The sequence below is a fragment of the Eulemur rufifrons genome, chromosome 2, assembly GCF_041146395.1.
Source record: "Eulemur rufifrons isolate Redbay chromosome 2, OSU_ERuf_1, whole genome shotgun sequence".
Taxonomy (NCBI): Eukaryota; Metazoa; Chordata; class Mammalia; order Primates; family Lemuridae; genus Eulemur; species Eulemur rufifrons.
Genome location: NC_090984.1, coordinates 49,013,966 through 49,031,523, shown reverse-complemented (window position 1 = coordinate 49,031,523; position 17,558 = coordinate 49,013,966). Strand labels below are relative to the sequence as shown.

Sequence of the window (17,558 nt, the reverse complement as noted above, 5' to 3'; positions counted from 1 at the left end):
CATGCCTGGCCCTATTTTTATTTCTAATAGTGGTTGCTTTCATATCTTTAAATGCTACAGTTAAACTTATATTTCTCAATTTGTTAAAAATTAAACAATATCTTATTTCTCCTATCACCCAGAAATATTAAAATTTTGACACATTTATGTTTTCCTCCCTCCGGTGGGCCTGCTCCTCCTGCTTTCCCCAAGGGACACTGGGGGCTGCGGTGGGGAGAGAGGGCCTGGCTGGTCACAAAAAAATAAAAAAAATAAAAATACATATATATGTTTTCTCCCTTTCTTGGCATGTTCTGTGGTTCCTATCATCCAATTATTACTTTTATAATATGCAGCTTTTTCAAAATAAGGACAATTTTATATATAAATTTTTCTTTTTTTTTAGACAGCGTCTCACTCTATTTCCTGGGGTAGAGTGCAGTGGCATCATCAGAGCTCACAGCAACGTCAAACTCCCGGGCTCAAGTCATCCTCCTGCCTCAGCCTCCCAAGTAGCTGGGACCATAGGCACGCACCACCACGCCCAGTTAATTTTTTAAAACGTTTTGTTTCTGACACTTGCTCCTGTTCTCATGAAAAAAAAAAAAAAAAAAAGAAAAGAAAGAAAAGAAAAGAAAAGAAAAAAGAATGTTTAGTAGAGATGGGGTCTCATTATGTTTCAGGCTTGAAACTCTTGACCTCAAGTAATCTTCCTGCCTCAGCCTCCCAAAATGCTAGGATTGTAGGTGTGAGCCACTGCACCAGGCCAGGACAATTATATTTTGTAGCTATGGTTAGTTATCATAGATACTACAATTTTATGTTCAGCTGCCCTTAGTACTATACTTTTTCCAGTTGTAGTTTATTTCTGAACAACTCAGTTTCTTAACCTATTTTAAATGACGAGAATATACTTTGCATGGTTACTTTCATTAATAAACACTTTTATCAAGTACCCATTCAATAATTGTTAGTGGTACAAGAAAACTTTAATGCATAGTTCCTGTTCATGAAGGGCTTAGACCCCAGCTGAGGAAATAAGGTCACAAACAGGAGTACAATAGCACATCCCAAGTAAGTAGCAGCCACAGTAAGTACTATAAGGAGCTCCATGAGCTGGAGGTTTTTATAAAGAAGCTACAGCTGTTTCAACTATTCATGTTACACACAGAGTCTACAGAAATATGAGTAAATTTAAGTAAACATCACAGCTATAGGTGTGAAAACCACTTTCTCTACAAACTGCCTATGGTGTGCTTGGTGCGATGCCTGTGGTAGGTGCTCAAAATATTGAGTAATAGTAGCTACAATTTACTGAGTATCTACTGTTCAGGCATTTAATGCTAAGCACTTTATATAGATTATCTCACTTAATTTTCACAATCCTGAGGCAAGTCTTTTTTTAGTTAGCCAGTCAAATTTAGTGGGGGTGGGGGGGTGTTGTACAAATATTCTTATTATTCCTACTTTTTAGATGAGGAAACAGAAGATCAGAGAGGTTAAGTAACTTGCCTAGAACGAGACAGCCAGAAAGTGGTAGAGCAGAGATTTAAACGTTGGTGGTCTGAGTCGAGTCTATATTCCTAACCACTACGCCTTGATACAATGAAAATCCCAAAACAAAGTTTCTGCGGTTGGGTTCCTTCCTTTGAACTTGATTTAAATCTTAAACTCAGGCTGGGCGCGGTGGCTCACGCCTGTAATCCCAGCACTCTGGGAGGCCGAGGCAGGAGGATGGCTCGAGGTCAGGAGTTCGAGACCAGCCTGAGCAAGAGCGAGACCCCGTCTCTACTAAAAATAGAAAGAAATGATTTGGACAGCCAAAAATATATATACAAAAAATTAGCTGGGCATGGTGGTGCATGCCCGTAGTCTCAGCTACTCGGGAGGCTGAGGCAGAAGGATCGCTTGAGCCCAGGAGTTTGAGGTTGCTGTGAGCTGGCTGACGCCACAGCACTCTAGCTGGGGCAACGGAGTGAGACTCTGTCTCAAGTAAAAAAAAAAAAATTGGCTTTAAAAGCTTTCTATGTCTATAGTAGTTTGTACACAAATTGGAAGTTCTTCCTTTTTCACAAGAGGGAATCAAAAGTTAATTTACCTAAAAGTTTAAGCATCCACTCACATTATAAATCACAATAATTTCTAAACAGGAGATTCCAAATTCCCAAGTAACAAGTGTTAGCACATAAATTAGCAGATTTTTTTTTTTTTTTGTGACAGGATCTTGCTCTGTCACCCAGGCTAGAGTTCAGTGGCATTGTCACACCTCACAGCAACCTCAAACTCCCAGGCTCAAGTGATCCTCCTGCCTCAGCCTCCCAAGTAGCTGTGACTACAGGCATGCACTACCATGCCTGTCTAGTTTTTTTTTTTTTTTTTTTGGTAGAGACAGGGTCTTGCTATGTTACTCAAGCTGGTCTCGAACTCCTGGCCTCCAGTGATCCTCCCACTTTGGCCTCCCAAAGTGCTAGGATTACAGGCATGAGCCACCCTAGCCAGAATTTTTTAAAAATATATTAAACCATTAACCAAATACTTTTATGTTTTGATTCTAAGCAAATTTGATTCTTAGATGCTTTAGACATCCAAGGGGACCACTGACTCAGCTATACTAAAGTGATTAGAAGTGGGAGAACTAGGGAATAAGTCACTGACAAAGTAGAATTCCTAGATCATGAATTGGCTAGATCCAGGGGTAACAGCATTCAGCTAAACCCACAGCCCAGAAAGAACAATCAAAGTTAAAAATCTCATGAAGAAAAAAATGAAAAAACAAAACAAAACAAAAAAAATCCCTGAAGAAATAAGTAGATGATTTTATACATAGGTCACCAAAGAGGCATATCAGAAGACTCTAAGAATTATAACTATGATATGAATGTCTACTCTGAGAAGCTCTGTTAAACTTAATATTAAATCATTTACACAGATAAGCTAATAACGGCACTAGTGTGTAAGAACAAAACAGAAGAACAAAACAGAGCCTCCTAGAGGCTCCAACTCCCTAAAAAAGGAAAAAGTAAACTATACCTATACCAAAAGCAATTAGAATTTGAAGGACTAAGCAACTAAACAATTTAAGAACCATGTTGCTACAGGTTAAGTGTTTCTTATCTGAAATGCTTGGGACCAGAAGTGTTTCAGATTTCAATTGTTTTGGATTTTGGAATATTTGCACATACACAAGATATTTTGGGGACAGGATGCAAGTCTAAACATGAAATTCATTTATTTCACATACACCTTATACACATAGCATGAAGGAAAACTTTTATACAATATTTTAGATAATTCTGTGCAATTATTAAATGAAATCAGATGTAGAATTTTCCACTTTTGATGTCATTTGGAGCTTAAAATGTTTCGGATTTTGGAGCATTTCAGATTAGGGATGCTCAACCTTTTAAGACTAAAAAGTCACCTTCAGGGACTTGTTCAAAAAACTTTTAACATATAGAGTAAAAACTACTTCCTTTTTATAGTCGAACCTCTAACTAAAAAGGAGGTACAGACCAGGTACCACTAGTATTCAAGAAGGATCTTTAAGTTTTTATTTTAGAATTTGACATGTCTTTCATCATGTCCTAGGACTTGAAAAATTATCCCACCTCGTAAGTGGTTCTCTCTCTTTCAGTCATATCTGAAAATTTTTATCTTACTAAACTCTTTAAAAAAAATTTATAATTGGCCAGGCATGGTGGCTCCCTCCTATAATCCTAGCACTCTGGGAGGCCGAGGCGGGAGGACTGCTTGAGGTCAGGGGCTTGAAACCAGCCTGAGCAAGAGCAAGAACCCATCTTTACTAAAAAATAGAAAAAATTTATTTAAAAAAAAAAAATTTGAACTCTCTAGACCACAATCAGTAAGGTAAAAAACACAAACACCTAACTATACCTCAATGTATAAATGTAGGTATAAGTTATGCAAGCTAGAAAACTTATATTGCTCAAATGATCCTGACACTGTCAAATTTAAAATATAAATTTATTTAATAAATATTTACAGAAACACATAGAGAGAACCAAGCACTGTAATAGTCACTGGGGATACAAAGACAAAGAGATAAATCAAATTTGGAGAAACACCATGTTAATTCACATCTGGCAAAAAAATTTTTTCCTAAGGGCTGTTATTTTTAGCAATAAGAAATATTACATAATTTATTCAATGAAGCTTATATTCTAATACCTTTACCAATAAAAACAGTTCTAAACATAGTTTCCAACATGGCAAAATTTCAGATACGTAGCTGTCGCTAGTTTATGTAGGGACAATCCTGAGTTTGATTTCTTAAAGCAGATAGTACAATAGTTCAAGGAAGCATTCCATTGCCCTTTTATGCATAAGACAGCAACCTCAAGCTAAACTTTATAACTAATAAGTGCTACAGGTTGAAAATACAAAATGTAAAATGTATTCTGTACTATGTTCTGTTACAGATAGATTTTTTTTAAAAATCAAAATCCTTACTTACCGACTTTGTTCTTTCCTTTGTTTTATTAACTGAACGAGTTCCTTGTCAAAATAATCTTCTTCCTCTTCCTCTCCCTTTCCATCATCTTCTCTTTCCTGGGCATCAACGTTATCTTTGTGCAACTGGCCAGAAATGTGCTTTGCATATGCGGAAAGACCCACTTCTGTGACCCCGCACACTCGGCACTCATGACTACTGTCCCTAGGAAAAGAGGGAGATGAGGGACATTCAATTCTCCCCACTGGCATGGCACACTCACCAGATCTGTTACAGTTTCCTCTGAAAGACACTGCACACTTTGGCACAGTGAAAAAGTAGTGTTAATCAATTTTAATGCTCCTTTCATCACTTTTAATAAATTTGTTCATAAGTTACTTTTGAAATGAATTTAAGATTCTTTTCCAGCAATCAAGAGGCAATACACTTCAGATTAATGTCGTTGAGGAGGAGAAATCTTCTTGAATTGCTGGACTTAAAATCTTGCCAGAGGAAACATGGTGAAAGGGGAGGCAGGGCAGGGGGCTCAGAGCAAACAGAAGTTGCTCCGGAGCACACCCATGGTGCCAGCTGCACTCAGAAAGCCTGGTGACAGCGCTTACATTTAATCTCCGGTCTACAGCTTTCTTCCAGTGAAAGTTAAGGGGTGGAGAAAAGGGTAGGCGGTGCACCCAATCCCAACTGCGTAACTAAACCGGAACAGCTGGAGCTCTGCCTGGAATGTGAAGATTCCGGACCCGGTGCAAATGATAGGAGCAGTCCAGGCAAACTTTTTTGGTCTGGATGATACATGTGATCTACATTCTGCTTAAGAAGGACTTATTTTAAAGGGAATGGAAAGCATTTCGTTTGTAGGAAGTTAACAGCTGTGCTAAGCAAATGTTTTTTCTCAAGTTTCAGAAAATGCTGCAGTTCAGAGAGAAGCAAAACCAGGTTTTTAGTTAAACTGGCAGATTTGTTTTTATTTTCTTTTACTGTACACATTTAATAGTAAATCTCATACTTTTCCAGTCTTAAGAAGCCAAAGTCTTCAATCAATGTCCAGAGCCGTACCAGGTCTATAACGTAACTGCTTTTTAGCTTCCTAAAATTCTTTGATTAGGTGAGCTGTCTATGCGGTCATTTATGAAAAACATCTGAACACCAAGGCTACAAGACAGCAGTATCCATTCAATAATCCAAATTGGCTTAACTCTGTATCATGTGTCTTGGGTTTACACTAGTTATATTTTTGCACTTCCTATGCCAATCTATAAAAAACCAACACAAAAAGACATGCTGTCTAGGGCCAGACAGACAAAAACATAAAAGCACGTGTGCGTGCATCTCAGCTTCATCTTCCCCACACATATACCTAACAAGACACGGGCAGAATTTATATCAATTAACTAGAAGAGTCTCTCAAAACTGAGCACTTCATTGACTAGAAAATGGTTTCTGTTATGGACCACCTGAACATTTATTCAAAAAAAAAAAAAAAAAAGAAAAGAAAAGAAAAAGAAAGAAACCTTATTGAATAATTACTAAATTCCAGGAACTATGCTAGGTATATGGTCACTGTTGTCTAGGGTGATAAAGTATAAAACTCAATGCCCAGTAAGTTTACAAAAACAAGTTTCTTACTTTCTGAGAATCATGGAGAATGCTTCAGAATAACTGAGAAAATTACAAGTTTTCACCTTTTTTTGACTTTGTAACCTCAAATGCTGACATTTTTAAGATTTATTTTGATGAGCTCTGACGAGGTTCCCTAAAAATATTAATACCTGATTATGCAGAATATCAATATTCAATTTCCTTCTAATTCCACACGTCCTAAAATACATTATTTTCACTGATAGTTTTCAACTGTCCTTACTAAATTTATATACTTAAAGAAGAATAATCCTCAAGTTTCTCCAGTTTACCAAGGATAGACACATGCTTCTCTCAAGCGATTAAACTGATTGTAGCTCATTCCAAATGAATGTTAACTTGTTTCAGAAAACAAGCTGTTTCTCATAGCAACACAGAAAGAAGTTAATGTATCATATAAATCTACCCATAATGGGCAGCATCAGAACAATCTAAAACAAACCCAGAATACCTAATTTACACTATAAATATTCAAATCAACTGAATTTTCCAGTCAGAAAATCTTTGTGTCTAAAAATTCTCTAAAACTATGGAAAATATTTTAGTCTACTTTTCTACCTAAAAAGTATAGAATGCTTAATTATATATTGCAGAACCAGGGACCATCATTTAATTGGAAACTTTTAGTACAGGGTATTTTTTAAATAAAAGGCCTGATTTTACCCCTATTTCATGCAGAGAATTTTTCTCATGTTTAAATAATCAAAAACCCTCTCTCTTTAAAGACACACCTAGAAAGCCACACTGACTTTTTAAAAATATTAAAGAATGTGGCATAAAGTAGGCAGAATTTAACTGTTAAAAATAAACATCCATAATCATAAACCCGCACATCTGTAACCCCAAAGCACAAGCATATGTTGGATACTTAACAGACATTCAAACACAAATTTTTAAAAAACATTTTGCTTTCCTTGTGAGAAAGAATATTACCATAGTTCCAGTTATTTGACAGAGAAACACAATCAAAGACTCTGGCCAGAAGAGCACAGGCAATAAATGCACCATAAAAGTTAATACTAAAAATGATTTTTCAAAAAAAACCAGAAATCCCTAATGTTTTTCTTACAAATGAAATCTAGTTTAAAAAAGAGAGAGAGAAACTTTCCAAGAAACTTTGAAAAGAGAAAATCCACATTTATATAGAGATAAAGATCAGGGTAGTAAAAATCACATCTTCTGAAAATTCACATGTCCCTGGAGATAACCGTATCACCTGTTTTACACACAACAGGCATTCATGCTTCCACATGTGGTGTTTAGGAAACCACGGTTTTACAAGTTAACAGCAAGTTAACTAATATTTTAGCAATGCTACTTTCCAATTCTTTATCAATTACCTGTTAAAATGCTTACCACTTTGCATAAATACATAAAATAATTACTGCATTGCTTCTTGGCTAATAAAGGTAATAATTTTCCTCAGGGCGTTTAAAGGCAGGCCTAAATTAGCTTCATCCTGTTACCACACAAATTTCCTCTCACGTGTGAACGACAGAGTCTTAAGATATTCTCTCCATAAGCTTTTCTTTATTAAGCTTGCTCTAACTACACGACAACAGCTGCTCGATAAATAAAGGTTTGTGCCTTTTTAATACCCTCTATGTGGAGATACTACTCACAGCCCACACATCTGAACAAGTATATTAGGAAAAAACGGGGAAATGTTCCACATGTCCACAGCTGTGAACCAAATAGGACCACTTACTTACTTCTCATACAAAACCTTAAAAAATACGCATTTTATAGTTCTCAACCAAATTGGAGACAACCAAAAATTGTAGATAACAACCATAAAGAGAAACAGAAAGTCTTAACACCAGAAAGCCAGTAATTAAACATGAAACCCAGAGGAAATAATCATAAACAATAATAACAGGGAAAAGGAATAATGACTGATGACTACTTGTACCTATGGTACAAACTGGTCATGACTGTCCTTACAGTAAATGCTCCAAGTCAGTAAATGATTTTTGCAATTTTTATGGGTTTTAATAGTTTTGTAAGCTGTTTTTTCTTGCTACCTGCCTGCCTTCTCTCTTATAATTGTTACAGGCCAGGAAACCATATAAAACTTGTTAGCACTAAGTATCTGAGTAAGTAAGTGCTAAAGTGCTCTCCTCTACATAAAATGATTTTGGGTGCTAAAGCTGACATTTATATTGGCAGGTCAGAGTAGCTTTTTATGTTTTCTTCCTAGAAAGAAACTATGTTCCAAATAATTGAATGTGGCAGATAAAATAAGTTGGGAATGGGGAAGAAACAAGTTACAGAACAATACATATATAGCAATGTGGTTCAGTTATGTTAATAAGACAAAACAAAATGTGTACGTATATAAATATATGTAAATATATAGAAAGAGGTCTGGGTAGGATATACGACAAACTGTTGATTCTCCCCTAAGAGGAGAGTAGGATTTAGGAGAGGTTGAGGGAGAAGACTTTTATTTTCTTTTACTTCTTATGATTCAGCACTGAATTGTATGTAATCAAACTTTTTTAAATGTTTTAAATGGCTGATTAGTGATCTCTGAATTAATAAGGCATTAATCTTGGAATGCAATGGGCTTCTCTCCTACTGACTAGGTCTACTGACCTCATTTGCTTTTGTCTGATTTTATAATATAGTACATATGGGGCAGTTGGCAGGTAAGTAGCCAATAATCAGGTGAATGCCAGAAGCAAGTCTGCTGAAATGGGTTTTTAAATAACTAAAATAATCCATATAGATAATCAAAAGTTGACTGGATTTCATAGGTTTTCAATGGCAACAAGTCAGATACCATATATATTCAAGGTATTATGATAAGGACTCCCCACATTAAATCTGAATGAAAGTCTCTCTTATATTGCTCCTAAGACCTAACGTTTCCACAGTAAAGGCACTAGGGGCATGGAAAAATTCCACTAATGGGCTAAAGAGATGCTGAAAGTTTAATAACGCATTAATTTGCCCACACAATCTAAAACTGTAGTACTTAAAATACAAATAATTTCAAATGACCTAGGTTGAAGCCTTGATCAAAACTTGTAATATTATTCATGGAGTAAGATATAATTCATATTTCTCAGGTTCTCAATGTTTTTCCATCTATTCAGTCTCTAAACTTCAAATTTGCAAAAGTCAAAAACACCAAAAAAGTTAACACAGATGGACAAAAAGACATGGAATAAACACGTATGCTACATTTCATTTTTTAAAGGTACTTACTTATTAGATTTTCTTCCCTTAAACAACTCAAGCTTTAAATCACAGAATAGCATTCTTATATACGTTTAAGGTTTGTACTTTGATTTTGTTTACACCAATGAGATTTAGTGCTATTTAGCAGACTTTGGATTTCTCAGACAATTCCAACAACACTAAAGGTTTATGGCATGCAATAATTTGTAACACTGCTGAAGCAAAAATATGAAATGTCCCAGTTGCAAGGCTGGTGTGTAGGAATGAGAACGCTTACCAATGAGAGCTAGCTCATCCCAACTCACCTTTGTTGTAATCTACTTGCTAGAGCTACTGTGCATTCTACATATTTGAGATGCACAAAGATATCAGGGTTTATCCGTTTTGAATGCCCAAATCTACTGTACTTGTTATTAATTCTAAGAGATTGTTCTACGGTGTGGTAAGACAACATTCATTTATGATGGATTACACAAAATAAGCTAACAGGCACCATTAGCACTCAGATCCCCCCACATCCACAAATTTATGGAAGAGAGCCGTTCCCATACCTGCCCTTCAGGTTTTCAAGTTCCCTGTGATGCAACATGCTCCGCATGTGTTCGTCCATCTCCTTCAAAATTAAAGAAAGCAGATTAAACTAAGGGGGAATACCTTCAAAAAAGTTCCTCTGTTCCTATTCAATCAACAATTGGAGTGGAAACACTTTGTGTCAAATGTTTTTTGTGGTTACTCTTCTCAGTTCAATACTAACATCAGTTCCTTATTCAATAATTCTTTGGCTGTGTTTTTAATATATTTCATTTTTAAATAAAAGGTATTCTTAGGAAGACATATTTAAGTGGCTTTCCAAAAATGTTAGAAGGTATTGTCTTTAGGAGGCAAAAGATTTAAGTATAAACTAAGTAGGTTAAATTCTATCCCATTATAAAGAATTTACTGAAGTTTATTTTTTAAAAAACTCTCAAATCTCTTAACTTTTCAACTATTTGGCTACTTTTATCCATACTCTCTCTTTCCCTACTCAACTGAGAGTTTCTCAAGAGTAAGCTACAACTTTTACCTGTATCTTGGCCAGGGCCTGGCATATAGTCGTCAAAAAGCATTTGTTGAATGAATATAGGAGTTACAAATAACAAAGCCCCTCTGTGGCAGATCAGAAAATTTTAAAAAATACTTTGAACATAGCAGATCATTCCTTTATCCTCACTGCCCACTTCCCCAATTGATTTGTTTGGTTCTAATGAAAAGTTTGAACATTTACTAGGTTCATCCCACCTTTAGTGGGAAGAAAATATATGGAAAAGCTGCCACTTAAAAACATGCATGTATGTGTGCACGTGTACACGTACACGCACACAACTCAAACAAGCTGTAAATGTCCATCCCTTTGTCACTCCAAAATATATATATAGGCAGCATGCCATAATTAGAAAATGGCTATTTATATACATAATAATAAAGGGCTACTATAACTGCTGACTAGTGCTATTTACCGTGCTCCATGTTAAGTGCCTCAAACATTTTCCCACTTGAACCTCAAAATACTGCTGAGGGAGTATTATCATATTAACTTCATAAGGACACAAGGATGCAGAGAAGTTAACTCATTCACTCTCCAAATATTTACCAAGTACAGAACTAGGCACTGAAAGGGTAAGTGTGAGAATATTCAGTCTTGCCCTCTCAGAGCCATAATCAAGTAGTCAAAGTGTGACTCAAACCCAAGCAGATCTGACATCAAAGTCAATGTTTCAGACATTATGTCACACTGTAAGCATCTAGCACATTGAGATTGTTCATTATATACAGTACATTTATCAAAACAGTACAGAACAACAACCCATTATGACTTTAACTTATCTACTATCGTGTGATAAAGAGTGTTGTGATTCAAAACACTTTCTTTACATGGCAACTTTACTGAAAATGACCATCATTTCCTTCCTCTGCACACTAATACTTCATATGGAGAGAGTAGCCTCACACGTGATCCCTTCTACCTAAAACTGGCCACTAATTAGAACTAACACTCTTTGAGAGCTGAAAACTGAGTCAAGTTAGTGACAGAATAAGAATGAAACAATCCATGAATATACAACACCTTCTCAAGTCCCTATGCTTCCTGTTGGGCAATCTTCCCTTCATTTAGATTCTTATCCATATGCCAAATCCCCCTTTCTTGAGCTAAATTTAAGTGGGTTCTGTTCCTTGCAACGAAACCATTCCTGACCAAAACAGTACTTGCTGAAATGGATTATTCTCTCTGATATAAATACCAATTCTAAATTCTATTTACTATAAAAATATTATTCAAAATCAGTTTAAATATGATTTTTGATTTTCTAAAACACCTCACTAATCTTTTTCTAAGTTTATGTGCAAAATCCTTCCCCACCCTGCTTTAAGGAATGAATGCAAATAGTGAGACAACTGAGCTTTCAAAATAATTAGAAAAGATCCACAAGCATAGGATTAAGGTAAAAGCCCCAAATGCGTACCTTCTCAGATACCAGGCTTCTATATGGTTTTCAAGTGGGGGGGCAGATTTCATGATCGAACAAATTTAGAAAACATTGAATAATACAAAGAAATACGTATTTCTTAATTCCAAGGTTTCTCAGTCTTTTATAAGTCAATGAGCATCAGGATACTCAGGGATGTAGTATGCAGCTTTTTGCCATACTCAATTCACCTTAGAACCTCTTCTCCTCTACAGTGTATTCAGAAAGACCAGGGTCACACTAGTTTGGGAAACTAGAGGAAAGCACTGCTTCAACATAAATCGTTCAGAGTCTATCTAAAAATAAGTATCAGAGTTATCCCTTCCAACTAACCCATTCTGTTATTTTCTTAAACCATATTGCTTACTGAAAGCAGACCATTCCATTGCTTAAAAATCTACTATAATTGGCTTTCCCTAAGGCAGGAGTGCATAACTGCAGTCCTTGATTTAACTTCATCATGATTGTGGAAAAAAGTGTGAAGAAATGAAAACATTTTTTAAACCAGTGTAGAAGACATGCCAAAAGATTTAACATGGCAAAATTATGATGTCACAAGATAGGGCTGCTACTCCACGAAAATCTGCTATCACATCTCTGAGCATCGGGCTATCCATCGCACACCTTAACCCTATCTCCCTCCAACCTGAAAGTAGTCGTAAGGAATTCCGACTTACTGACAATTTACATAAACCCTCATCTAAACTTTTAAAACTAGATGAGCTGTTCTTTTACTTTACAGTTCTTTTACTGTAAAAGGTAGCAGGTACATTATTAAACATGATTTTAAAATCTCAACTGATTTTTTCCATCACTAACAGAAATCCTAAATAAGAAAAAACAATTCTCCACCCCAGCCTACTGGATGGATCATAATCGACCCCTCAATCCTGCATTCAACATTATCAACTGTCTTCACTTAAACTATAAATTATAGTCCTGCTATTCCCAAAACAAAACTGTTCAACCAGATGAGCCTTCCTACCAACTCTTTGAACACACCTCTGTGTCTCTATACATGTTGTTCTTCTACTTAAAATATCTCTTCCTCATTTCTCTTAAACTGTCTTATTCCCAGACATCTTTCAAAGTTCACTACTTCCACTCAGACTTCCCTGGCTAACCTAGCCCATGATTTCCTGGTTCTCTGAATTGCCAATGACAATAAAAAACATCTTACAAGCATATAGAATAAATTCTTCAGCATTTAAGATACCAGACTACCATGCAAGCAAATGATAAAGGCAAGAGAAGGCAAAAAGTGAGACAAATTATGGCCAATTTCCCTAAGGAATAGGTGAACTCAGTTCATAAAAAGGTCTGTTTTTCTTTGAGCAACAACCCCACCTTGTGGACATTTAGAATATTGATAATATCATCTCTGATGGGCTGCCAAGCATAGGCATGAACAGAATGCAGACACACATAATAAATGCTGTATCTTTTAGCTGATCAGAAAGTATGGGACTCTAAAACTTCAGAAGACAGTATAACCTCAAGTAACCTCTGAATTTGAAGGTATTTTCTCTCTAACTGGTTACTACCTAAATTTCTCTGTATCATCTACTTTTGAGTACCCTCAAATTCTGGATAGACGTTTAATATTAAATAATACATAAAGCCAGCAGGCTTTTATAAGGCTGCAATACGAAAGAAACCGGTGGAATGAGACCATTGTTTAGGAAAGCAGCATAAATAAGACAATGTTAAATGCTTTTACCCATCTATTAATAACATATGTCTCTTTAAAAATTAGTCATAAAGCCTCAGATTGTCTCTTCCATTATTACCTTTTTTGAGCCGTACACAATGTGGCACAATATGCATTTTCGTTCTCGTACCATAGTGACCAGATCTGAAGCACTCAACATCACACCTGCAATGAGGAAGTAACATTTAGTAACCTTTTTAAATATCTTTTTAGATTCATCTTAACCTAGACAAAATTGTAAGTCTTATACCTTCCTCACCTCCACCCTGCTCTTCCCTCAGTCTTCCCATCTCGATAAATTCCAATTTTCCAGGTGCCTAGGGCAAAAACTTTGAAAGTCACCCTTGATCCCTCTTTCTCACCCCATATCCACCCTCATAAGCAAATTCTGTCAGTCCTACCTTGAAATGTATCCAAATTCCAACCACTTCTCAACACCTACCAGACCCTGTAATCTCTCATATGGCATTATACTACTGACTTGACTCCCTGCTCTTACTCTTGCCCTTACAGTCTACTCTACAAACAGTAGCCAAAGATTCTCAGAAGAGGATTCTTTCAAAATTTAAGTTAGACAGTTTGCACATCCTAAATCTGAAAATCTGAAGTGTTCCAAAATCTGAAACTGTTTTCTTTTCTTTTCTTTTTTTTTTTTGAGAAAGGGTCTCGTTCTGTGATCCAGGCTAGAGTGCAATGGCCTCATCATAGCTCACTGAAAACTCAAACTCCTGGGTTCAAGTGATCCTCCTGCCTCAGCCTCCTGAGTAGCTGGGACTACAGGCACACACCACCACGCCTGGCTAATTTTTCTATTTTTTGTAGAGACTGGGTCTCACTCTTGCTCAGGCTGGTCTCGAACTCCTGAGCTCAAGTGATCCTCCTGCCTCAGCCTCCTAGAGTAATCTGAAACTTTCTGATCAACAACATGACATTCAAAAAAAATACTCATTTTGAACTTTTGATTTTTGAATTTGAGATGTTTTAGTCAATAAGTGTAATGCAAATATTCCAAAATCTGAAAAAATTTGAAATCCACAACACTTCTGGTCCCAAGCATTGCGCATAAAGGATACTCAACCTGTAGGTAATTCCTCTGCTCAGAATTTTCCAGTGGCTTCCCATCTCACTCACAGAAAACCCAAAGTCCTTGCTATGGCTACAAAATCTGTTTCTCACTTCCTCTCCAACTTCGTGCCCTAGCTCTCTCCCTCTATTATTACATTCCAGTCACATTGCCCTCCTTGCAATTCCTTGATCACACCACGGATTCTCCCGCTTTAGGGCTTCTATATTTCCTGTGCTCTCTGCCTAGAATATCTTTCCCTAAGATGTTCTTAGGGTTCTCTTGGCTCACTCTCTCATTTCCATCAGTATCTCAAATGTTGCCTCATTGGGGAGGCCTTGCCTAACCAGCTATGTTACTACTATACCTTCTGACACACATCCCCCACCCACTTCCTCTAGTCCCCTATTAGGAGTTTCCATAGAAGGCCTCAACAATATCTCCTACCCCATGTGCTCTTTGGCAGTAGGATCTTGCCACTACCCATCAAAAGGTGGAGTCCATTTCCCCTCACCAGAACTATTTAATATTTTGATCAATAAAATGTGGTAGAAATGAAGCTGTATAATTTCCGAGGCTGGACTTTCAAAATCTGCACCTTCTGCCTCTGCCCATTTACTACACTCCCTCATGGAACTCCGCCACCATGCTGTGAGAAGCCAAAGCCACAGGGAAAAGCCAAATGGAAAAGAAAGGAGGCCCCAGTCGAGCACCCAAACCACCACCAGGACCAACTGACAGCCATATGAGTGAGTCATCTTGGGGGTTCCAGGTCAAGCCACCAATGAGAGACCCCAAGTGAGACCAATAGATGAACCATCCAGATAATCCCTTTAAACCCCACAGAATTGTGAGAAACCATAAAATAGTTGTTTTAAGTGAGTAAATTTTGGAATAGTTTGTTATGAAGCCAGTGATAAAAATATCTAAAACAAACACCTTTTACTACCTGTCATAGTATATATTTGTTATGCTCCATCTTCTCCCAATTAAAATTTAAGTTCCATGAGAACAGGGACTTTGTATATTCTGCTCAGTAGTATAGTTCTAGCATTTAGAACAGTGTCTGGCATATCATAAGCAATCCATAAGCGTTTATTGAATTATTCCAAATGGAATTATCAGCTGGGTGAAAAACCCAAGTAAATGTGAGAGACAGCTGGGTGAACACTGGGGTTTGGAGTACGACTCAGACGTTTTCTATTTTACAATCCTCTAGCACTAGCACACTTTCCTCTTCAGTCTCTCCTAGAGATGCACTACATGAAATTTTAAATTCATTTCCCAAGCAAGAGTTTTTCCCTCTACACAATAACATCAGGCTCTGATAGTTGTATCTGTTTCCTCACCTGGGGTTCATTCCTTAGATTTTAAACCTGTGACATAATGAGGTGATAAGCTACCCTAGTTTAATCTTTAACTTGTAGACAACAGGGCAGAAGGACAATTAAAAAAGGCCCTAAGATTCTCCACTCCTGGTTTTCTTGCTATTGCAATCCATTTCATAACACTACTAAATGCCTAAATTATTTAATAATAAAGTTTAACACATCAAAATAAGATTATAGGTTAACAATTTGGATACTCTCGAAAGCTAAATGTCAATTAGTTAACAAAAATATACCTTTATGGATATAGTATTATTGATATTTTCAATATTACTAACAATCTCCTAAATCTCTAACATAAATCACTCTATTGCTAAGTATTATAGCATACTTATTCTTTTAATTCCCTTATAGCTTAACATTTACTTCAACTTCACTACTTACATGCATTATTTTGCTAGTTTCATTCATCAAGTACTATTCTAAGGGCTGGGGAAACTGGTGACGAAAATATGTCCAGGAATATTTTAAATTCTGCTTCAAGTTATTAACCATCAAAGCAAAACAGGAAAAAAAAAACCTTAGAAGCAATAAAGTCAGTAAAAAGTGTGACTTTCTGGCATAAACAACAGCAGTTATTGTGGAGTTTTTATATATTACTCAGTTGAGAACTAAGCACTAAAATACAAACTGTATTTCTATTTCGCCAAGCCAAAGACATAAACCCCTAGTAAACTGATAAAGCCATACAGTATAATAAAATTATTCTATATCAACTTTTTAGCCAAAGACTTCCTTCTTTTTATTTTTCTTTTCACAAGCTCCATGTTTTTCTTTTTTTTCCTAAGCCTCTATAATCACATGAAAGTTCCATGTTTCTAATCTGCAAGTATGAAGTATATTCATTTTCACTTTCTTAAAATATCAAAAAGCATAACTGCTAGCAAAATATCCAATCACTACAAGAGATCTAGCATTTAAACATTGAGTTGCAGGCCGGGCGCGGTGGCTCACGCCTGTAATCCTAGCACTCTGGGAGGCCGAGGCGGGTGGATCGCTCGAGGTCAGGAGTTCGAGACCAGCCTGAGCAAGAGCGAGACCCCGTCTCTACTAAAAATAGAAAGACATTATATGGACAACTAAAAATCTATACAGAAAAAATTAGCCGGGCATAGTGGCGCATGCCTGTAGTCCCAGCTACTCGGGAGGCTGAGGCAGTAGGATCGCTTAAGCCCAGGAGTTTGAGGTTGCTGTGAGCTAAGCTGACGCCACGGCACTCACTCTAGCCTGGGCAACAAAGTAAGACTCTGTCTCAACAAAAAAAAAAAAAAAAAAAACATTGAGTTGCTATGATTCCAGCCAAAGGAACTTTAATTTGTACATTGCTAAATTGGGTAAATACATAAATTCCATTAAGCTTTCTGAAATAACTGAAACTAGCTCTCAGCCTTCCAGATGGGAACCAATGCTCTCTTTAAAGGGCTTGGCAAAGATTAGGAGCCAAGGAAATGCAAGCCATCCAATTCTATGATCTCAACCACAGTGACTGGAAAGTTACAAACTACAAGTAAATAAGCAGCTCAAAACAACTGCTATCCTCACTTTAACCACTTTACATTTTCCCCCATATCAATAAAATACACCCACCATGAAATCTTGCAACTTTTCTCCAAATAACCGA

At 36.6% G+C, this 17,558-nt stretch overlaps 1 protein-coding gene across 2 annotated transcripts in view; it reads right to left on the bottom strand.

The window, feature by feature from the left end:
* The window catches only part of ZNF106 (zinc finger protein 106), a 64,984-nt gene that overhangs the window by 31,931 nt on the left and 15,495 nt on the right, over positions 1-17,558 (bottom strand). For both annotated transcript variants that reach the window (XM_069484431.1, XM_069484421.1), the window contains exons 2-4: positions 13,566-13,651; positions 9,823-9,884; positions 4,454-4,654 (exon numbers count right to left, since the gene is read on the bottom strand). In XM_069484431.1, coding sequence (XP_069340532.1) covers positions 4,454-4,654; positions 9,823-9,884; positions 13,566-13,646 — 344 coding nt within the window. In that variant the 5' untranslated portion in view covers positions 13,647-13,651. The remainder of the gene's footprint in view (positions 1-4,453; positions 4,655-9,822; positions 9,885-13,565; positions 13,652-17,558) is intronic.